This window comes from Mytilus galloprovincialis, chromosome 6, assembly GCF_965363235.1.
Source record: "Mytilus galloprovincialis chromosome 6, xbMytGall1.hap1.1, whole genome shotgun sequence".
Taxonomy (NCBI): domain Eukaryota; kingdom Metazoa; phylum Mollusca; class Bivalvia; order Mytilida; family Mytilidae; genus Mytilus; species Mytilus galloprovincialis.
Window position 1 is genome coordinate 65,327,093 of NC_134843.1, and position 25,239 is coordinate 65,352,331.

Consider the following 25,239-nt stretch of genomic DNA (forward strand, 5'->3'; position numbering starts at 1 on the left):
GCATCTAAATAACACCAAATGATAGTTTTACAAAATTAGGGGGTAAATTTATATTTTTTAGCCAACTTTGCAAAATAACGATTTCTTATTTAATAAATCAGCAATCAAAACCCGCGTACAGACCTCATTTATAACTGACCAATGAATATTATGCCCAACAACTTCATGCTATATATACTTGATGTTTTTGATCTGTCAGTAATCATGAAATAGAATTGTAAAGATCAGACCTTAGAAAACAGTAAGTAAACTCTTCCAACAATTAGCTTTTTAAACAGCTTGTTTAAGAACTTTTAATCGGACAGTCCTAGATGCATAAGGTCCTTCACAATATTCATCCGGCAAATGTTCCTTTTGTTTGTACATAAAAAACAAGAAAAGTCAGCTTAATCTTTTTAAATAATTATAAGTCGCATGGCTGATTTTTAGAACATTTTTGTGACTTTTGCTAGAACAATAGTAGATGAAAAGAAATATATAACAAAACCGATTAGCAAGACAATATTAAAAAAAATGAAACGCTCAAAATAAGTTGAATACTTTTTATAAATTGTTGTCAACCTTTTTTATCATTTTTTCCCCTTTTATGACAACTATTATACCAGTCTGAGATATAAATAAACTTCAAACAGCAAATGTTGTCACCTAGACGAGGGACCCGTCATTGTATGCTTCAATATATGAGTTATTGCCACTCAATGAAGATTGTTTTTCTGATGTAGTCCCTCCCCTGTTAGTTTTGCTGGAAATTATACAATGTAACCCCTGATGTGTATGTACTACGACAACGTTATTTTAATATTAAAAAAAAACATTAAATGTAAAGAGAAAAATAATGGAAGAAATGCTAAGATTTACGCATAAAAATTCAAATGTTAATAAAAATAAAATATATAAAAATTGGAAAACTGTTTGAGACTATAATCAACTGAGGACAAATTATTATAAATCACTAAATGAAGCTGATTAATTTATTGCTCCTTTGTGTCCAGTGGCAAATATGCCATGCATATTCACGACTAAATTCAAAGTGGGTCAATTTGAAGCAAATGTTCACAAATTTATAGAGTGGAACTTTTTACAATAAGGCAGAGCGTTCGCTATAGGTAAAACGTATGCCCTAATAGAATAGATTTGAACAATAATGATCGAACTCGTAAGTTATAAAGCCCCCCTTCCTTTTTTTTTTCTCCACGATAGACGAATGTCATATACAAAACGTCATGAATTTACAAACAATAACGGCCACTATAAGTAAATGAGATATGGACTTTTTTTATAAATTAATTCCTATTGCAACATCTCCCGGTTCGGGACAGGTTATTTATTTCCACAAAATATCGCCTGATTATTGATCGAAGGTATTTAAGCAACCAAAAGCACTTTGAATCAAACAAATTCTTGAAATGGTAAATTAAGGTATTTTGCTGGGTGTTTTTACCAATCCTATTTCGGGTCCCCTGATTTTAAGAGGGCGTATCTAATTAGTCATGCCCGATTAACTTTTATTGAATTGAACTTCAACTTAAAGACCTACATCGGGTAAATAAGTTCGAGGTACAATAAGTAGACAATAGAAATCCTTTGTGAAATAAGATCGTCCCAGGTATCTTAGAAAATAAATTTGCGTTGAATAACAATGAAAAATGCACGAGAAGGTTTGTAATGCAGTTTAAAAAAAACAATGTTCTTTCAACTTATTCAAACGAAGTAACCAATGCTATCATTAGCATACCATACAAGCGTGATCCCACACAAGGACCAAGATAAACGTTTTGCTATAATAGGAAAACAAGGATTGGGGTATCTATCCCTGCCGATTAAAAAAATCAGTACGTGCACACCACTCGCTGTATCGTGATTTTTTTTTATCAATGGTTGTTAGTGGCTTTGAGCTAGCTGTCAGTAACCGAGAGTTCTCTCAGATCTCAACTTAGTGTCTGTTTGTTTTTGGGATGTATAAGTACCCGGCCACGTTCATGTGTATGTGTAGTATTTGTATGTTTATCCATCTGATGAGTAACGCCTTTTTCAATCAATTTTTATGGTTCGTTCTTATGTTGTACTGTTTCACCACTGTCCCACGTTAGGGGAGGGTTTGGTTTTCTATGTATTAAGTCCCGTGCACGTTTACTCCATATTCCTTTAATTTCTATTAAAAGGTCTGAACACGACTTAATGTAATTTTAACCCTTCAATGTAAAAGGTCATATGACAATACAATTGATGTTTTTTCAAATGATTTGATACCGCCCGCCGGGAGATTAGAGGTCTCATTTTAATTTAACCCAAGTCAGTTATCTACTTTTATCTACAAGCAAGAATGTGTCCTCAGTACACGGATGCCCAACTCGAACTATCATTTTCTATGTTCAGTGAAATTGGGGTCAAAACTCTCATTTGGCATTAAAATTAGAAAGATCATATCATAAGGAACATGTGTACTAAATTTTAAGTTGAATGGACTTCAACTTCATCAAAAACTACCTTGACCAAAAACGTTAACCTGAAGCGGGACGAACGGACGCACGGACTAACAACAGACAGACGGACGAACGGACGTACAGACCAGGAAACATAATGTTCCTCTACTATCGTAGGTGGGGCATAAAAAAGAGAGTCAGTTTTGTATTCTTTGATATTAAGTTCAATTCTCCATGATGAAACGACCACTTTTTCTGTTTCCAGTAGCATCGAATCTTCTTAAAATATTTTCTCGCACAATGGAGGCGGAATGCAACATTGGCAAACCACACATCCGTTTACTTGTCATCGTAGATCTAATTTAAAATAATTTTACAATTTAAAAGTATTTTTTAATTAGACAAAAGGTCCTTCAGTATAAAAAAAACTCAAGTTTAAAACAAAATTACTAGATTTACAATTATGAAAATCAACACTTAGAGTATAGTCATATAGTAGGACAATAAATTAATTAAAGACCCGGGTACAGATAAGACACATGGCTACAAACAAGACCCAACACTGAAAACTAAAATTAAATAAGAAACATGGATCACGAAAAACCTGCAGAGAACTTGCTTCTTACAAGACACTCGCCGTGAAAACAATTTGATATGAAGACAAGCTTTTGTCTCAACATTTTTTGTTGTTGGAATTTCTAACAGAAGGCATTTGCCTCATTTGCCTGCATGTAGTTACGGCCCTGCAGCTGCCTATTGATTGTATTCATTGTTCAATTGTACTCGTCCCGAAAATGCATGACATATTTGCCAACGGACGTTAAGCAATAAGCAATGATCTATTATTTTCGTATATAATAAAGCAAGCGGTTCTGCAGCATTTTGCCGATTTCCATTGTTTTTCGGTTGAAAAACTCGACATGCCAGGGCTCCACTTTTTAAAAAGTAGATAAAAAGACAACACAGGTGTATTATTTGTAAATAAAGAGCAGTATGTGTCGTATATGTCATGACGTAGTCGGTAATTGATCAGGTAACCGCTCATGTTTACAAACAACTTACCTGTACAAACGAGATGGGCTATTTATACATGTTATAAAGGTTTTCCCAGGTCACGATACCGTTAGCATTGCCGTGAGTACCATTAATCTGATTAAACTATTGCCCTATGATCCTCTTTAGAAACTGATTTTAATCTTTAATTTAATGTCGAAATCTTGAATTTGAATTTAAAAAACTAATATGAATAATGGAAACATGTCAAATCAACAAAATAAATACTTTAGTGTCCAGAAGTGAACGTGTTGTCTACATTGATGAACAAAAATATCTTTAAAATTGTTTTTAAAAAAATACGGAAGCGTATTAGCGCCACATATTTTTTTTTTTTTATTTTTCTTCCTATGTTTGCGTTATATCGCAAACCTTTGCGTTAAACGCAAACCTTTGCGATATAATGCAAACCTTTGCGTTTTAACGCAAACCTTTTGCGTTAAACGCAAACCTTTGCGATATAACGCAAACCTTTGCGTTATAATGCAAACATTTGTTTTATCTTATTTCTTATTTAAGATTCAAAGGAAACAGTAGTTATTAATGGAGGAGGCTGTATATAATAAAATGTATCACCTTTGTAGTAATTGCAAAGTAAACTGCTTGAATAATTAGATCATATCAATGACTAATAATGTGCAGAATAATATAAGAAGATGTGGTATGAGTGCCAATAAGAAAACTCTCCATCTAAGTCACTATTCGTAAAAGTAAACCATCATAGGCCGAATTACGGTCTTCAACACGGAGCATTGGCTCACACTAAACAACAAACTATAAAGGTCCCCAAAAATTATATCCAAGTTACTACTAGTATATATATTACAAAGAAAATTGAGTAAATTGAGGTTATATCTAAGAAAAAAATCAACCCTGCTAATATAGCTATAACCGAATATAAATATACTTCCAAAGTAAGCTCTCGTTTGAGAACTGTGTAAAGTAGGTTAGATTCAAACAAGCTACCCTTTGGCAATAAATGTATAGAATGAAGATGTTTTATTAATAAAATTATGTTCTCTCTATTCAAATTGCTACCCAAGCATCTTAAAAATACTTCATTATATTGAAATGAAAATTCAATGACTTTCTATCAAAGAATCTTGATCATATTCTGAGATTTAAAAAAAATGTTTCCTTATTAATAATTCATTTTAAAGCAGAAAGATCATTTTGTCTATTTGACTTGGAGGTTTCACAATTGTATGACATTATTTTTGATCTTTCAATTTTAATATGACTATATACTAAACTATATCTATTTTCTTGTTAAATTATATACTTTTCTGATGCACAAATCAGTCTTAATTTATGTATAATTGCACTTCAATTATTTCATTATTCCTATGCATATTCATTATAATGATTTGGCCTTGTATGTATGTTTCTCTTTTTATCTACTAGTAAATCACATCCGAAATGAATGACAGACGGACATATATACAAAACTTAATGAATAATTGAAATCAAGATATTTGCGTTATAACGCAAAGGTTTGCGTTATACCTTTGCGTTATAATGCAAATGTTTGCGTTATAACGCAAAAGGTTTGCGTTATAACGCAAAGGTTTGCGTCATAACGCAAAAGGTTTGCGTTACAACGCAAAGGTGTGCGTTAAAACGCAAACATAGGAAGAAAAAAAAATGTGTGGCGCTAATACGCTTCCGTAAAAAAATACTGTTTTCAATGGGCAAAAATAACTACTTTGTCAATTCTGTAAACACAAATAGTGTGACTTGGAAGTTAATTATTCAACCAAGATGAAATATGGTTAATTCAAATGAAATGATTATGAATATAGAATCTAAGTATGTTTTGACTTTTTGTTGTTTAATTGATTGTTGTTTACAACAGCAATTATGTAAATAAAAAAAGAAGAAAAAAAAAAAAGAGAGAGACATGTTTTCATAGAAAGTCCCAAGTCAGGAGCCTGTACATAGTTGTTATTGGTTTCTTGTGGAGGGTTATCTCATAAAACTTCATACAATATCTCCTTTTTATACATGTATGAATGTTCAAAATGAGGACAAATTAACAACAATTCCTATTCATAAGTTCTACAAAGTTTGTTAACACGGATGTGTGATGAAATTAAAATTTATAAATCAATTGTATATAGACAGAGTATGGTACATTTCCTATTCAAAAGGCTATATGTACCTACATGTATGGAATACTCGAAAAGTTCAGTAACCTTGATACTTGTACAGTGTGAGGCTCCCACAGGGTACCCCCCTCAGGTCGCAAGGTCGCTTTTAAATTCGTCGAGAGGTCGTTTTTAAGGGAAATGTACAGGTCGCAGGTCGTTTTTTCCCAACACAGTGGACGGAAGTCGGTCGGAGGTCGTTTTTTCCAAATTTTACAGGTCGCAGGTCGTTTTTAGAAGGCCCTCATGTCGGAAGTCGCTTCTAAAAAGCCCAGAGGTCGAAGGTCGTTTTTTACCCTACGGGAGCCTCCAGTGTGGCATCTTTTCTCCTCGAGACATTGGATTTAACGAGTCTTGTCAGAATAAACATGGTTATATAATTCATAAATTCAAAATGGACGCCATCTCGACGAAACACTGGGCTCTACTACATGTGATGATTGATTCCATTACACTATTTAGTGTCTTATATAATATATAAGTAATGCAAATTAAATATTATCCGTGTATGTTCTAGATGAGATGTGATTATAAAATTTAAACTGGTCTAAATTTGTTTTACCTGAGAGTACCTCACCGTATAAATGATGTATAAATACGCAGACACGTCTGAACACTGATTCGTGTACAAACGATTTCATTGACGGTCACACAGTAACATATTGAAAGTATGCATGAGGACACAACTGACGGGATAGTCAGAGATAACTCTGACGTCCAACGGCTGTTTTGCCAGACAATCCCACGGTCCTAGTTTGTCTGACAAAACAGCCGTTGGACGTCAGAGTTAACTTATCTCGGACTACTGACGGGATTGTATGAACAGAATGTCAATTTGAAACTTAAACTCAAATCTTATAACCTACGTCACATAGATGTACAAAAATCTTATCTAATTGCGTGATTCGTGACAAAGGTAAATGCCATTGCCATAATGTGTATACAATAAAAAAAAAAACAAAAAAAACCCATTCCACCTGTACAGATGAATGGTCGCCGCTTATAGTTTGGATTTTTCTCTTCTAGTCTTAATTGTCTTATAGTTTAATGCCCAAAGGATTAATTAAGCGGGTTTTTTCAGGGGGGCGAACCCGCACCCTTTTCTGGGGAAAATTTGGTTGATTATATAGGGAATCACTGTCTTAAGCAGTCATAGGGTCCCCAATTTCTGGATCCGCCACTGATAAATTTGTACTATTTTATTCCTCAAATGCTCCTTTGCTTTTAAACAACAACTTGTATTAAAAATATGCTATAAATAATGATGGGAAGGTTTTAATTATCAGTAGCAATAGGTTTTCTCTCCAGTTCTGTAAACATTTACAAAATTTTCCTTTATTAACCGTTGAAGACGCTTCGCACACATTACACCCCTCAATTCGAGAATCGACTTAGCTCTTCATCAAGTCGCAATAGCTTCTCTCCAGTTCTGTAAACATTTACAAAATTTTCCTTTATTAACCGTTGAAGACGCTTCGCACACATTACACCCCTCAATTCGAGAATCGACTTAGCTCTTCATCAAGTCGCAATAGCTTCTCTCCAGTTCTGTAAGGCAGCAACCATTTGATTTTCTGGGGGGGGGGGGGGGGGCTATGGTTTTTTTTGGAAAAAAAGTTTGTTTCCAGGTTTTGGTGAAAAAAATAATTTGTTTTGGACCCTGAGTAAAAAAAATTGTTTGTTTCACCCTCAGCTGCCACTATATGTAATGCTAAAATTGAAAGAAAAAAATTGTCTTCGGTTTGTCGCTAAAAAAATAGATTGTTCTTCGCCGAAGGCGAAAAAAAAAGTTTGCACAGAAAAAAAAACCATAGCCCCCCCCCAGAAAATCAAATGGTTGCTGCCTAAACATTTACAAAATTTTCCTTTATTAACCGTTGAAGACGCTTCGCACACATTACATCCCTCAATTCGAGAATCGACTTAGCTCTTCATCAAGTCGCAATAGCTTCTCTCCAGTTATGTGAACATTTTCGAAAAGTCATCTGACCGGTGCAGACGATTACACCCCTCAATTCGAGAACCGACTAAGTTCCCCATCATGGTATTTATACTAAATGATTAATTCTATATTAAAACATGCTTTAAATAATGATAGAAAGGTTTCAAATGTCAGTCGCAATATGTTTCTCTCCAGTTCAATAAACATATCATTTAATTTATTAAAATTATGAAATACCCCTTCATCATCGATTAGACCATTCTGTATATAATAAGACAATCATTCCCATCCCAGGAGATAGTGAGGTCCAACCATATGTCCCATTTAGATGCAATGATCGTCCAAAAAATGCAACCCCCGAAACAACCTTCCCTCAAAGATGCCACTAGGTCGACACGATTCTGGAATCGAAGTCTGAAAATGAGTGAGGTTAGTTTGGAGGGAATTGAGAGTCGAGTGGTATCCAGGTGTCGAGGAAAGTAAAAATATGTTATGCTTCACCAAAAAAATACAGGGGTCAGTGTATTAAATCACTTTATTAATTAAAGAATTCTTTTTTTAGGTTTTCTGCAATTACTTTACCCCGGAAATAATTACAGTTTCATAGAAATTAGTACTTTTTAACTGTCAACCAAACATCAGACAAACTTAAAAAAAAATAAAGATTCAAGATTTTAGCGTTTTTCTTTATTAAAACGCCTGTGTTTTAGACAGGACGAATTCTGGTATATTGTTGTCTGATCGTCTGTCTGTCGTCAGCATGTCGTACAATAACTATAACCTGTGTTTTAAACGGGACGAATTAAGGTATACCGTTCTCTGACCGTTTTTCTGTCGTCAACATATCGTACATTAACTATAATTCTATTATTGTGTTGTTTTGCCTTTTTTTTTAAGAAAGTTTGCTCAACCTTTACAGTTAAAGGGGCGTAACATGTCCAGTTCATGTTCCCCGATACATTCTTATATTTGATTTATAACATACTAAAATGGCCCTATCCAAATTAAAAAAAAAAAACATCTTATTTTATTTATAACATACTAAAATGTATATATCCAAATTCTAAAAGTCTAATATTAACAACTTACGATGCATGGGGTCAATAATATGTATCAGCATATTGTTTGCATTGCAGTATATACGCAATCTAATTAACTATCGAGGTGACCTCCACTGACTTCCTCCATTCATGTACCCAGATATAGAGAGTGTGGCTGTGGCCATTGATTGACACATTAAATTCATCCATTGACTGGGACAATTTACGTGAACGTTTGTCTGTAACGACCACTGTTCACGGCGTACCTACGATAGACATTTAAACTGTGGGGTCACCAAAGGTTTCTTAACGCCTTTAATTATAAAAAAAATTGAAAAATTAATCAGGAATAACCTTTATGTTTTGATTTATATAATTGATATAAATCAAAACATCGTGTTATTTCTGATTAATTTTTCGAATTACTTTATTAAGGTGTTGAGAACCTTTGGTGACCCATAGTTTAAGTGTCTTTAAAAAGTACATAGTGAGCAGTGGTCGTTACATACAAACGTTCACCTAAATTGTCCCAGTCAATGGATGAATTTAATGTGTCAATCAATGGCCACAGCCACACTGTTTTGAATTTCATTCTAAATATAAATATAAATATAAAGGTCTTTCCACATCAAAGATATTTTGAAAAGAAGCTAGTTTCTTTAGACTAATACTATAAATAAATGGTTTTGATCTGCTTTAAAGTGAACAAAAGGAGATAATTTGCTACTTCCGGTAAAGTGAATGTTTCTTCCAGTCTCATAAGATAGCCTTTTTCACTATGATACCAAAAATATATAGTTTCTATATACTCTTGCCTGTAAATCAGGAGATAACTAGCTACTTTCGGTTTATCGAAAGTCACTTCTACTCTTAATTGACCGGTTAGTGTATTTAAACTACAAAACTTATTGATTCAGAGTACTTTTTCATGAAAAAAGTGCAAAAATGGCTACTTCCGGTTTCTCAAGGTTACTCCGGTTATAATTTTTCAAGGTCATATATCACCCGAGCTTTTGTAAAAGGTCATATGGCTTTATAGTGAACCAAGTTGAAGTAATAATCAAATAACCTTATAATTAAATATTTCAGGGGCACTTACTCCCTTAAGATGTCATCGATTGTTTCAGACCAAATGTAAAATATCTTCATTTTAATAAGGCAAACATTTTGCACTCTTTCCTTTAAATAAATCTTTAAAAGTGTTGGAGAAAATGCAAAAACAAAGAAAAGTCAAAATTTAGAACTTGACCTTAACCTTTGACCTTGACACCATTTTCTAAGTAAGAACCTTAGTACCTCAAATAAAAATGTTCCAGGGTTATACGGTTAACGGTTTATGAGTTAAAAAAACATACCAACAAATTTATAACGTAAAGGTAGTTTCAGGTAGATAACTCTTATAAATTTCATAAAAATTGCTTCGATCCAAATTAGCCAAAAATTCCTGAGGATGTAACGAACAATTTGTAAAAGAAATTTTGTCGATATCTTTTTTTGTTACGAAGGAGATGCACACATTTGATAAACAGTGAATAGGCAGATAACTCTTACAAAGAAAATTGTAGTCTTAGCAGGGTGAAATTTAAAAGCACATAAACTGTACAATACAGTATAAGAAATATTCAAGCGACAAAAATTTCAAAATGTGGCGGGGAAAAAAATAATAATCAGAAGAAATACAATAGGTCTTTCCACAGAAAAGTGGAAAGACCTAGATAGGTAAAACTTGCAATTGGAATTTAAATTTTCTAGGTCTGTTTGATTTCATATTATTATAGACTAAAAAATATTTTAATCATCGTTTTACCTGTGTATTATGAATGGGTTTTTGTGGATCGAATCAGTCTACCAAAAGATTTCTCTTTGTTTCACTTTTAATGCTGCCATTCTTTTCCTTTTGATAGCTGAAAACGTCAAATGTATGGCTGACCCATCCATACCCTAAGGAGTTAAATTGCTGGTCACATGATTGTTTCAATCAGGTCGAATTATTCACTTCGAAGTGAACAACTCATTAGCGATGTTTCAAATTGTTTTTGGGTTTGGTTTTTTTTTTGTTTTTTTTTGTTTTTTTTTGTTTTTTTTTTGTTTATCTTAGTTTGATCAAACTGAACCAAACTGGCTGCAAAAAGTGAATTATTATTTTACTATTTGACTTTCCTTAATGATGGAACAAACAAAAATATGTTTTGATTTTTCGTTTTATACATATATATAGTTTATAGTTTAGTTTATTAAAGAAAACTGAGTTTCTCAGCTGCAGAAGACTGCGTAACATGAGCATATTATACACAATATTAATTACAACATAGTTCATAATACAAATAGCATACATTGTTGACTTATACATCGTCAGAAATAAGTCTTTGTTTATTAAAGTTTTAAATTAGACAAGCATCTTTTCTACCTTTTGAATAACAATTGACAGCTTAGACAGCACATTACTATTACAATATTTAAGCATGGTAATTTTTTTACATTTGGATATTTTAAATAATGTGGAGGTATGAACTTCCCCCTTTAATCCTTAACTTCACAATTGGTACATTTACATAAATAGTGGTATATATCCCCAAGACCAGCTTTACAAAATGGACACATTCTCTCATTTCGTGGTACATTTCTCCATCTTCCTGTAAAAGTGTTTCGATGGGAAACTTTGTACTACATACCCTTAATTTACATATACATTGTAGTAACTCTATGACCCCGCCATAATGTAAACAGATATGGTTCTAAGCAAAACTCTTCTTTAAAGTGTAAATAAAATCCCCCCTTGATGAGTTGTTTCTATCAGAGAACCATTTTTGAATAAATTTGAACATTAATTTTAATATAATTAAAATCAACTTGCCGCGAAATATTATTTAGTTCACAAAAGCCACAATCATTAAACACATATTTTACATAGTTAAACCATTTGAAATTATCACCTTCATGACCATGCATGTACCAAGTTGAACGTAACTTATACAGTGTAGCCAAAGATAATAAAACAACGAGGGCTAATATTATTCAACAGAGATTTTGAGAGTAAGATAAAAATTAAATGTAATATAACCACTCTTAATTCATTAGAAAAATTCTTATGATATAAATTAAAATTTAAGATATTAATGTTCAGTTGATATTTGTACAGTTCAGTGATTACTATGATTACAAGTGAACTGATTTTGACATACATTGTGCAATCTGTTAATTAGCCGTATATTTGCTACGTTATATATTTACAATGACTTAAGGATTGTCACAGTTAGCACCCTTTATTTCATCTCATTTAATTTTTTTTTTTACGCATACAAAATGTAAGAAATTGTATAGCTAACTGAACATAAAAAGGGTTAAGAATGTTAAAAAAGTGATATGCAAATGAAAAAAAATAATTGGTTTTTCATACAGGTATATATTGCAAATTGTAAAATGTTAAAAGACCGGCGAAGTATGACATTTTAATTGCAATAAAAAAACATAGATTGTATTATAGTGTGTTGTACTCTTACCTAATGAAGGTTAACTTAAGGAAGGAGTACCAATCTTTCCCACACTATGGTAGACAGTGGCGTCCTCACCGATGGACTGTGGTGTCCACAGACTTTACGGAGTAGACCTCTATACTGTCATAGCCATTTTGGATCTTTGTCATAGCATTCACTTGGGCGAGGAGTTTGGTTCATGTACAGGAGTAAAAGTTCTGGTTAAGTGTCGTATAGGGTAGGGGAAATGACGGGTTTTTTTTTGTTGTTGGTAGGAAGAGTTCGGGTTATGGATTATAGGTTACGAGTTAGGGGGTTAGGGGAAAGTATGAATATGTGTTGGTATAGTTATGGGAAAGCATAGTTAAGGGTATTTACGGGTTGGTATGCGAATGGTTGAGAGGGATAAGGGTATGACGAAGACGTTGGTTAAGGGTCAAAAGGGTTAAGAGTAGGGCTAAAAATTAGGGTTGGGTTAAAGGTTACTTTGTGTGTGAAATAGCAGAGCGAGAGTATGTGATAAGAGAGAGAGAAAGTGTGTGTGAGAGAAGAGAGGAGAGAGGTGTGTGAGGAGAGAGAGAGTGTTTGAGAGAAAAGAGAGAGTGTGTGTGAGAGGAGGAGAGTGTGCGAGAGAGGAGAGAGTGGGGAGAGAAAGAGAGGTGTGTGAGAGGAGAGAGAGAGAGGTGTGTGAGGAGAGAGAGTGTTTGAGAGAAAAGAGAGAGTGTGTGTGAGAGGAGAGAGAGTGGGGAGAGAAAGAGAGGTGTGTGAGAGGAGAGAGAGAGAGAGTGTTTGAGAGAAAAGAGAGAGTGTGTGTGAGAGGAGGAGAGAGGAGAGAGAAGAGTATGTGAGAGAGGGGAGTGTATGCGAGAGGACGACAGTTGATGTGTGAGGTATGTGAGACAGAGCAGACATATTAAGTGTGCAGACATATTATGTGTGATGGAGAGGTATAAAAAAACATAAAATTTCCGAATTCAATAAGGTTCTATCCAGGCACTCTGCTCAAAACCTTGGTTCTATATGGGTTCTTTGGTTCGAAACCATGGTAACTGGTTCAACATCCGGATTTTTTGGTTATAGCAACCCAACTTATTGGTTCTATCCAGGTTCTTTTCTTAGGTTTCCGTTGAACTTTGAGAAGATATCCGCAAGTATCCGAATAAAATGATAAAGTGGACCAAAGACGCTTCCTACATGTAGTTTCTTGCTTACCAATTAAAAAAAAACACCTAATATTGGAAAGGAAAATAAAATATATTATTATTTTCTTTCTAGAGTTTGCATTACACATTTAATTTATATATTGTAGGTATATAATAAAGTGATAGGGAGAAAGAATATACTGATATTAGTACACAGTACAAATGTGAACTATGCGGACAATACTTTGATGATTGTGACATTGCAAAAGGACACGAAAATGTTTGTAGTAGGTTGCTTTTGCTAGATTATTTTTCATTTGTTTTTTTTATATTTTTTTTACCCTCACCTTTGATGGATGAAAATCCAGAAAATTCTTCGGATGCATGAAATTTATAAAGTGTACAGCACTTGGTCTATACCCAAGCCCAGTTTGAAGATTTAAGGATGTTTTGGATTTTTTTCAGATTTTCGAAATGCTCTGGTTTTATCCATTTGAAGGCCTTAACAAATTTTACCCATGGACTCCATTTTTCTTTTTATAAATCTTTTACATGTATAAGTATAAGACATCTATAAAAGTCTTATAAAATCTTATTCATTTTTTGATAGTTTTTGAGAACTTTAACTGGTCAATGATAAAGCTATGAAAAATCAAGAGACAACATTTTCCCACCAGAATTCCAATGGCTAATATCTGGAAAACAAGCACATTGACCCCTATATATTTTTTTGCTTTTTAGCTAACTTGGCCTAAAAGGCCAAGTTAGCTTTTCTCATCACTTGGCGTCCGGCGTCCGGCGTCGTCCGTCGTCGTCGTTAACTTTTACAAAAATCTTCTCCTCTGAAACTACTGGGCCAAATTAAACCAAACTTGGCCACAATCATCTTTGGGGTATCTAGTTTAAAAAACATCCAAGATGGCCGCCATGGCTAAAAATAGAACATAGGGGTAAAATGCAGTTTTTGGCTTATAACTCAAAAACCAAAGCATTTAGAGCAAATCTGACAGGAGTAGAATTGTTAAACAGGTGAAGATCTATCTGCCCTGAAATTTTCAGATGAATCGGATAACCTGTTGTTGGGTTGCTGCCCCTGAATTAGTCATTTTAAGGAAATTTTGCTGTTTTTGGTTATTATCTTGAATATTATTATAGATAGAGATAAATAGTAAACAGCAATAATGTTCAGCAAAGTAAGATTTACAAATAAGTCAACATGACTGAAATGGTCAGTTGACCCCTTTAGGAGTTATTGCCCTTTATAGTCAATTTTTAACAATTTTTCGTAAATCTTAGTAATATTTTACAAAAATCTTCTCCTCTGAAACTACTGGGCCAAATTAATCCAAAATTGGCAACAATCATCTTTTGGGTTAGTTATTTGAAAAATGTGTCCGGTGACCCGGCCATCAAACCAAGATGGCCGCCATGGCTAAAAATAGAACATGGGGTAAAATGCAGTTTTTGGCTTATAACTCAAAACCCAAAGCATTTAGAGCAAATCTGACAGGAGTAAAATTGTTTATCAGTTCAAGATCTATCTGCCCTGAAATTTTCAGATGAACCAGACAACCCGTTGTTGGGTTGCTGGCCCTGAATTAGTAATTTTAAGGAAATTTTGCTCTTTTTGGTTATTATCTTGAATATTATTATAGATAGAGATAAACTATAAACAGCAATAATGTTCACCAAAGTAAGATTTACAAATAAGTCAACATGACTGAAATGGTCAGTTGACCCCTTTAGGAGTTATTGCCCTTTATAGTCAACTTTTAACCATTTTTCGTAAATCTTAGTAATCTTTTACAAAAATCTCCTCCTCTGAAACTACTTGGCCAAATTAATCCAAACTTGGCCACAATCATCTTTTGGGTTAGTAGTTTGAAAAATGTGTCCGGTGACCCGGCCATCCAACCAAGATGGCCACCATGGCTAAAAATAAAACATGGGTTAAAATGCAGTTTTTGGCTTATAACTCAAAACCCAAAGCATTTAGAGCAAATCTGATATGGGGTAAAATTGTTTATCAGGTCAACATTTATCTGCTCTGAAATTTTTAGATGAATCGGACAACCCGTTGTTGGGTTGCTGACCCTGAATTGTTAGTTTTAAGGAAATTTTGCTGTTTTTGGTCATTATCTTGAATATTATTATTGATAGAGATAAACTGTAAACAACAATAATGTTCAGCAAAGTAAGATTTACAAATAAGTCAACATGACCGAAATGGTCAATTGACCCCTTAGGAGTTATTGTTCTTTATAGTCAATTTTTAACAATTTTCATAAAAGTTGTAAATTTTTACTAACATTTTCCACTGAAACGAATAAGCTAAGTTCATTATAGATAGAGATAATTTTAAGCAGCAAGAATTTTCAGTAAAGTAAGATGTACAAACACATCACCATCACCAAAACACAATTTTGTCATGAATCCATCTGCTTCCTTTAATATTCACATAGACCAAGGTGAGCGACACAGGCTCTTTAGAGCCTCTAGTTTGATTCCTCAATTAATCCCCTATCAACATATACTAGTGTCATGGAAAGTGATTTATTTTGAAACTGAGCAGTGAACTTCCTTAAAGTCCCCAAACATGGTATAATCAGCTCAGAAGTCAGTACTTTAGTATTGACATGATTATAAAAACAAGCCATTCTAAAATTGTCCGTTTATAAATTTAGAAGTTACAAAGAAACAAAGGTTTCATCTGCCGCAAGGAAAGTTAACCTTAGATGGATTTGGCTATAAATGGGGGGGGGAGGGGGGTATTTATTTTTATCAAACATCTCTTCAAATGTTTCGGTTCTTATCTTTGGCTTTCAACGATTTTGATCTTTCCAGATGACGGGAAAAAACAGTAAAGTGCTTCGGACGCATGTAATTTATAACGTTTTTTCTTTCTTTTCTGAACTAATACATTAGAACGGAGCGAATACATAAATCAAAATTTATTGAAAAAATTTAATTTTCAATGCCTCTTTCTGGAAAATTTAAATTGAATTTAAGAAAAAAATATAATATCCTGTATCCAAACATATATTTTTTTTTATGATAATGTTGTCATTTTTAAAGATTTACCATTATGTTGTTTTTCATTTGAAAGGATGCATAATTTTATGTTTGATTGGATTTTATTGTTTACATACATGAAGCTATAATATTGATTTACTTTTGTTTACTTTTTGGTTTTCAGAGCAGTACCACAATGACATGAATACACAAAATATCGATCCCGATAACAAAGAAGATATGCTTTCCTCGAAGTCTCATATGTCAACTTTCACTATATCTAAAAACTTAGTGATAATAAGCACAGGATTTTTACTTCTTTTCACATCTTTTAATTCATTATCTAATCTCCAAAGTACGTTAAATAAAGAAGATGCATTAGGAACGGTGGGATTGTCAGTGATTTATTGCGCCGGTGTTCTTTCTTGTTTGTTTCTTCCTTCGTTTGTTATTGGAAATCTCGGATGTAAGTGGACGATAGCTTTATCTATGGTGTGTTACGTAGTATACATGGGAGCTAATTTCCGTGCTGTATGGGGAACAATAGTGCCAGCATCAATAATAATCGGCATTGGAGCATCAACATTGTGGTCGGCTACAAGTACATACTTAACTCAGGTAGCCGTGTGGTATGCTGAATTGACAAAAAGAACAACTGATGACGTCACAAATACCTTTTTTGGATTTTTCTTTATGTTTTTCCAAACAAGTGAGTACTTAAGATCGATGTATTCTTCTGACATCAAAATAGCAATGCATTTGATAATAATCATAATCAAACTTAACTCTGTGAAAGAATTGTGTATTTCCAATAAGTAGTTTTTGAGTAATGAAATTTTCAAATTTTACGATCAATCAAGTCAGTCTCTTTAGCTGAATTTTTTAGAAAGAATGGGTGAGGGGTACAAACAATGATTTTACCAGAAACATAAACTTTTTCTTTTCAAATTTCTTAGATATGTATATTTTTCGATCATTTATAACAAGGAAGTTGAAATGATATGCACTTAGGTCTTTAAACAGAGAAATTTAACAAAATTGACAACATGGTAAATTTGACAGGAAAAAGCATCAACATATGATAAAACTTATTTCATTAACACCTACCTATAGCTTTTTTTTAGTTGAATTTATTCAGATTGGTTCACTTCACCTTTATTGGGAGTATGAAGAAAAGTTTGATTGTGGAACTGTGATTTTTTTCTCACGATAATAGTAAAAAAATGGGTAAAAATCGATGAAAAATGGGAAAATCATCAAAATTGGGTACTTTCAAAGGGCCGTAGCAAAAAAAGAAGCTCACCACCCTATGCTTTTTTCTTCACCAATTATTTTTTTACAGTCATATAAACCCAAAATTCAGGTTTAGAAAAAAAAGTTTAATTCTAGAATTTTTTTTGGCTCCTCAGAGGAGTACATACTTAGAATATATTTTTTATTTAAATAATTTTATTTACAAAAACATGTGTATGTAATACGAAGCATAATTTAAATAGATATAGGAACATGTGGTATGAGTGCCAATGAGACAACTCTCCATCCAAATAACAATTTAATAAAAAAATAAATAAACCATTATAGGTCAATGTACGGCCTTCAACACGCCGGAGCCTTGGCTCACACCGAACAACAAGCTATAAAGGGCCCCCAAATTACTAGTGTAAAACCATTCAAACGAGAAAACCAACGACCTAATCTATATAAAATAAAAAGACGAGAAACGAGAAACACGTATAAATTACATAAACAAACGACAACTACTGTACATCAGATTCCTGACTTAGGACAAGTGCAAAAAAGTTTTTTGTTTTTTTTCTTTCACACGAAAACTTAGTATACATTTGCAACGGTTTAATGCATATTTAGGACAAGAACAAATTAACAATTTACATAGGTTTTGGAAGGGACTAGACCGGGATAAAGATGAGTGTCACAGTTGGTATGCCACTGGAAAATGCGGGAAGGCTGGATATAGAGGAAACAATTTGGCTTTCAACAAGTCACATTTATATATATAAGTCTCCATTCACGAGGCACCAGATTTGACGTTCTAGTTAAGACCAAACGTGGCTGACAATTCATACTTCTCATACATGAAACAGGCGCTCCGATTTATCAAGATGGTTCTTGCCGGAGTTGGAGAAGTTCCGGGATTGCTAAATTCAATTTTAATAATCTTTGGAATACAAGATTTTAAAGTTTTTGATTTCAAAGATTTATATGTTTGAATTCGTTTTTTTATATAAAGATATGTAAAAAAAATAACTAGTACTTCATATTATAATATACCTTGATGAAAGCAGGGCTTTTGAAAGCTTCGTGCGGCAATTTATACATAAAGTGACGATTCTTGCCGACGGTCATCCATATACATGCAAATTGTGTTCCAGTACTTCATTTAATGTAAAATAAAATAACAAAAAACAACAAAAAAAATACTAGAATATTATTTAGCTCAAGATGTATGAATCATGACATTATATTGCCGGTTTCTCAATTTTAGGTCAGATTTGGGGAAATTTGATTTCATCAACTGTTTTTAAAACAAAATCCAGTAATGATACTCAAATTGATTTGCATCTATGTGGAGCTTATTTCGATCCGAAATTACCAACAAATAGCTCTAATTTGGCCAGGCCTAGTGATACAAAGGTAACTGTTTTTGATAGCTGCAAGTATGTTAAGGCCAAATTAAATTTTATGCATGTGTTTTTAGTGTTGGTAGATCGAAATTTGTCGTTGTTTTTCATATTTTACCATGAGTGTACTTTCCGATCATGCATATACGTTACTATAACAATAAAGTTATAACACTAGGTTTGATCCACTATTATCTTTATAAGAAAATGCCTGTACCAAGTCAGGAATTGATAGTTGTTATCCATTCGTTTGATTTGTTTGAGCTTTTGATTTTTCCATTTGATTAGGGACTTTCCGTTTTGAATGTTCCTCGGAGTTTGGTATTTTTGAGATTTTACGTTTTGCATCCTTACTTGATAAAGATATTGGAAAACTAGTGAAAGCTAACATAAAAAGCATATAAAGCAGACAACGCTTAACACACAAAAATATAGAATGAAATTCAAAACAGTGTGGCTGTGGCCATTGATTGACACATTAAATTCATCCATTGACTGGGACAATTTAGGTGAACGTTTGTATGTAACGACCACTGCTCAATATGTACTTTTTAAAGACACTTAAACTATGGGGTCACCAAAGGTTCTCAACACCTTAATAAAGTAATTCGAAAAATTAATCAGAAATAACACGATGTTTTGATTTATATCAATTATATAAATCAAAACATAAAGGTTATTCCTGATTAATTTTTCGAATTATTTTATAATTGAAGGCGTTAAGAAACCTTTGGTGACCCCACAGTTTAAATGTCTATCGTATGTACGTCGTGAACAGTGGTCGTTACAGACAAACGTTCCAGTCAATGGATGAATTTAATGTGTCAATCAATGGCCACAGCCACACTGTTTTGAATTTCATTCTATATATGAATTAACTTGAAACCTCAAGCTTGGTTGAATTTCCCGTTTCTCTACACTTAATATGCATATCGTTGTTGCTGTTTATAATATAATATAGATTAGGACAACTTCATTTAATTAATTTCTATATTCATTTTCTACAGGTTTACATGCTCTGTAGTATTTATTTTGGTTGTGCATTCCTGGCGTTTGTTGTTATAGCACCATTTTTGGATAACATAAATCTAGACGTACGCAACAATGAAACAAAAAGAAAAATATCACTATCAGTAGTAATGTCTACATTTAGACATTGGTGGCATTCTAGACCACAGAAAATGCTAACTATACTGACTGTATATAGTGGTATTGAAGTAGCTTTTATAACTGGAGATTATACGAAAGTAAGTGACTTTACCTGTACTTTTATGCTTATAAAGATGTGTGGATAACACGGAGCGATACTATTATACGTATAATCTCCTGGTATCCTGCTTCTGTTGCGAGCAAACGGTTATATCAAATTACTGTTTAAGATCCTTATTTGAATCGATCTTTAAAAAAAAGAACAGTTTGCGTTTATATTGCACAAGCAAGATCGATCGAGATCGATCTTATTTGATCCAGTGCGTTTACACTACAACATAAAAAGAGCCGGTCTGACCTTTATTTTCCTATTTAAATAAAACACAGCGTTTACACACAAAAAAAGATCGATTCAAATAAAATCGATCTTTTTAAAACCACCTCTAGAGGTAGACTTTTTAAGTCCGATTGACGAAAGATCTTACCCGTTTACACTGGACCAAAGATCGATACTAAGATCGATCTTTTTTGTCAGTGTAAACGGGGTCTAAGTCACAGTTCAATTTGGGGTCCTTATTGTGGTCAGCGTTTAAGTCGTGTCGATTTCTTTCAAAAACTTTAGAGAAAGTTCACGAAGGGTTAAAATTTTTGTTTTTTAAATCGGCCAAAAAATTACAAATTTCACATAGAAATACTTGTGATAATACTATTATGACAAACATATTTTTTCTGGCACTTTCCTTTACAATTTATGGAGCCCTTAAATACATGTACACATAATTTGTATTAGCAGGTGAATTTTGGTACTTTTTTCCCCATAATTTTGATTGAAATCTATATCAAAATTGGAATCTTTTGGTAGCAACACTTTTTGGATCGTAGGTGGCGGCCAAGGTGTTTCTAAAGCTTTTAGGTCTGAAAAATGCACAAAATCATCATATTTTGACAAAATGACCAAAATGGGCTTACTTTGGAGAATATTGTGTACTCTTATGAAAAAGAACTGATATTTTATGCCATTTTGTGCAATAAGTGAACGACGATTTGGATTAGGGGTGGGGGTGAACAAAATTAGTTGCAGGATAAAGACAATAACTGTTTAAATATTGAAATAAAGTAAACTAATGTAAAACTCTCATTATATCTGTTTCTTAGCCTCGAACACATACAGCTGATAGATAAAGACACTGAACAGTTATTGTCTATACAGATATACGAAGCTGCGGTTGTGCCATTGATACAACTCTCCATCCAAGTCACAATTAATCTAAGTAAACCATTATAGGTCAAGGTACGCTCTTCAACACGGTGCCGAGGCTCACAACGAACAGCAAGCTATAAAGGGCCCCAAAAACTACTAGTGTAAAACCATTCAAACGGGAAAACCAAATTGCAACGGTCTAATCTAGCTATCTACAAAACGAGAATTTAAAAATAGATTGTCAAGAAGAAAGCTTATCATTTTTCCATTGTGTACATGTAAAATAAATTCTTCCAATTCATAATGTGATTATAATGCACTGGTACACGGTGATGCAGAAAGATGGCGATTTAAAAGTCACTAATTTTCTAACTGTATCCCAATTCAAAATGTTATAGTCATATTCAACTTATAATTAATATGACGTGCTTCTTTCACTTTATGAATAAACCCGGCCATGCTCTAAATCCAATAAAAGTTGTTGGCAAATGCGTACATTTACTACTGCAGAATAATGAATTTTATCAGAGTGGCATGCATTTAATATATTTAATTAACTTAAAACACTTCAAAACTCTTAAATGATGCAATGTTGTGACTAATTCATCTATTATGACTGTAATGTGTTGCAATTGAAAATTGGCATATTTGACCTAGATACGACAACCGTTCATACTGGCTGTTCAAACTCCTCCCTCTTAAAAACCACATTACCAGTCGTTTGCTTGTTTTATGATAAGTGAAACAAGAAAGGTATGTCCGTGGAAGAGCCAATACAAACGATTTACACTTATACACATCGGACATACATGTAGAAATTACCATATTGTCCTTATCAGAATCAAGGATTTGTATAGTATTACTATACAAATCCTTGTCAGAATCGAAATAATCGAATACCGCTGTGGCAAAAATAATCACGAATATAATGCCTAACCATGTTAAAACTACAATCAAGTATGATAGCTTGCATCAATTATTTCTTAATTTAATATTTTGCACAGAAATCTATTTTGAAGTTAAAAGCCCTTTATTTATTACCGTCTTGATCAAAAGTTTCTTGAAAACAAGTTTAATGACCATAACAAAACAAGGCGATGTAGTATGATGGCCAATAATGACGTGACAACTATCCATCAAAGTTCAACTGAAGTAGATTGTAAGCCATTATAGGCAACCAAACGGCTTTCAACAAACAGTTGAACAGTATATTTTTTCATGAAATCTTATAAAAAATGTTCCAACGGACTCTATGAATCAACCAAATGAAATGTGTGTATATGTCTATGGTTAAACAAAAGAATGACAATGTAATCCACGAATTAATTCTGATGATAATAATGTTATTGATGAAATCGTACTTGTTTTTTAATATAAGTAATTTTTAATTCTTAGTCATACGTTAGCTGTGTAATGGGTATACAGAACATAGGCAATGTGATGATTTGTTTTGGAGCCGTAAATGCTGTATGTTCTTTTGTATTTGGACGCTTAGTTCGAGTCACAGGACACACTCCATTGTTTGTTCTCGGTAAGAAACACATTAGGCAGCAACCATTTGATTTTTTTTTTGGGGGGGGGGCTATGTTTTTTTTTTTGGAGAAAAAAAGTTTGTTTCCAGTTTTTGGAGAAAAAAATAATTTGTTTTTGATTCTGAGAAAAAAAAATTGTTTGTTTCACCCTCAGCTGCCACTATATGTAATGCTAAAATTAGAAAATTGTCGCGGAAAAAATAGATTGTTTTTCGCCGCAGGCGAAAAAAAAAGTTTGTCCAGAAAAAAAAACCATAGCCCCCCCCCCCCCCCCCCACACCCCCGAAAATCAAATGGTTGCTGCCTTAGAGCACGTGTTTCATTTAAACTTAAATTATGAAAGATTGAACTGAAAATATAGAATATCATTTATATGTTCTAAAAATATATCCAAATTGTAAATACCTTTAAACATGTCCGAAATGGAAGCACTATTTTGTTATTTATAGCTTAAATAATAATAAAAATGAAAGAAGCAATTTTATGTAAATGAATTCAGTTTAAACATAGATACAAGCATAATTTTGACGAACTTGTAATGTTGTAAAAATAAATCTTCAATGATTCTTGGGCCAAAATATTTGAAAATCCAAACCATACTACAAACGTTGAAGTCCCCTTGTCATTTAATTCAAAGTCTATGTTTCAACTTTGTTTTAGCTTTCATAACCCATGGAACCACTCAGATAGCACTACTATTCTGGAAACCACATCCTGACCATTATGTGTGGTTTTATATATTTGTAGCCTTATGGGCTATTGGAGATGCTGTAATGCAGTCCCAATTAAATGGTAAGTTATGAAAAGAAAATTGGTAGGAGATCTCAAGTGGGGCAAGGCAAAGAAATAGATGAATATATTTTACGAAACACAAATAATAAGAACCAGGGTGAATTCCGGTACTTATGAAGGGTCAGAAGCTCTTGCTCCACTAGTAAATTTCGCTGTATAACCCATGTTAAAATACGATGAATATGAATTTTGACATTTTTGTCCCCCCCCCCCGTCTGCCTCGCCACTGGGACATAGTCTTCGTCTACCATTAACTATGCATGTATACTCAGAGACTGTTTAGGCAGAGACATATAATACGTCTCTGGTTTAGGCAATAGTCACCTAGTGAGAATTATTTGTCATAACAATTAGTGGCGGATCCAGAAATTTTCATAAGTGGGGGCCCACTGACTGACCTAATAGGGGCCCGCTCCAGTCACACTTCAGTGATTCCTTATATAAGCAATCAAATTTTTTCCCAAAATGGGGTGGGCCTTGCCCCCCCTAAATCCGCCTCTGACAATTGTATTCTCTTGATAATATAATGAACAATATTAGTTTCTTTTTACAACTGCCGTGAGAGTTTGCTTTGGCATCTTGTAATATAGTATTCATTATTAATCAGTTTAGCAGGTGAAACATTTCGAAATCAATCAATTTTATAGCTGGTAACAGTATGTAACGTCAATATTTTGTATGTTCCTGAGTTAAGTAATATGCACATAATTCAGTCTGTGATTTTACTTGTGAAAATGTAATGCAGTTTTATTTACCAAATGCATAAAATGATACCAGATTTTGTTTTGAATTTCAGCGTTTTATGGTTATTTATTTTACAAAGACAAAGTAGCTGCCTTTTCTAACAAGGGATTATGGGAATCAGTAGGTTTTATTATAGCCTTTGCTTGGAGTGGCTTCTTAGTCACTTATGTCAAACTAGGACTGTGTTTAGGATTCTTGATCTGTGGTATGACACTTTATATACTGGTGGATGTTCAAGATAGAAAACAGAGGAAACAGGTTAAAATTGATGAGGACACAATCGCATTACTCAATACCGATTAAGTTCGGCACTAACTATTCAAAAATTAAGGTTATATTTTTTTCTTGAACTCTATAGATCTGTAAACATAAATAATCTGTGATACATGTAATAAAAACAAAACAATACCCGATATATATTGTCATAAAATGAAATTGAGAATGTAAATGGGGAATGTGTCAAAGAGACAACAACCCGACATAGAAAAGACAACAGCAGAAGGTCACCAACAGGTCTTCAATGCAGCGAGAAATTCCCGCACCCGGAGGCGTCCTTCAGATGGCCCCTAAACAAATATATATTTCCTTTCTCAATTTTATACTAGTTCAGTGATAATGAACGCCATACTAAACTCCAAATTGTACACAAGAAACTAAAATTAAAAATAATACAAGACTAACAAAGGCCAGAGGCTCCTGACTTGGGACAGGCGCAAATGAATATATTACAGTCCGAATGATCTAAGTTCTAATATATTTTGTTGTGACTTTGCTTCTGTGTTTGACTCATGTGCAGGCGTTTATTGTGTTTTCTTCAGTAAAAGACAGTTTTGAAATGAGACAAAATATATACAACTTACTTACATTTGTTTGTTTTGTTGATGAATTATAGCATCAAGACTTGGAAGTTATCGGTGTTCTGAATAGTCCTAAATGACAAAGCCCCTCTT

At 33.4% G+C, this 25,239-nt stretch overlaps 1 protein-coding gene across 5 annotated transcripts; it reads left to right on the forward strand.

Moving 5' to 3' along the window:
* The first annotated feature begins 159 nt into the window (after positions 1-159).
* Positions 160-24,699, forward strand: LOC143080123 (protein unc-93 homolog A-like). Of its 5 annotated transcripts, none has more exons than XM_076255815.1 (8): positions 160-241; positions 13,388-13,507; positions 16,417-16,941; positions 18,736-18,884; positions 19,879-20,118; positions 22,617-22,752; positions 23,414-23,545; positions 24,342-24,699. In XM_076255815.1, exons 3-8 carry the CDS (start codon positions 16,434-16,436, stop codon positions 24,590-24,592), a joined length of 1,416 nt encoding a protein of 471 aa, XP_076111930.1. In that variant the 5' UTR covers positions 160-241; positions 13,388-13,507; positions 16,417-16,433; the 3' UTR covers positions 24,593-24,699. The 5 variants fall into 5 exon arrangements, with proteins under 5 accessions (XP_076111930.1, XP_076111929.1, XP_076111931.1 ...); XM_076255814.1 differs by lacking the exon at positions 160-241 and adding an exon at positions 3,487-3,557; XM_076255816.1 differs by lacking the exon at positions 160-241 and adding an exon at positions 3,487-3,557 and having other exon boundaries at positions 13,388-13,500.
* Positions 24,700-25,239: the final 540 nt, after the last annotated feature.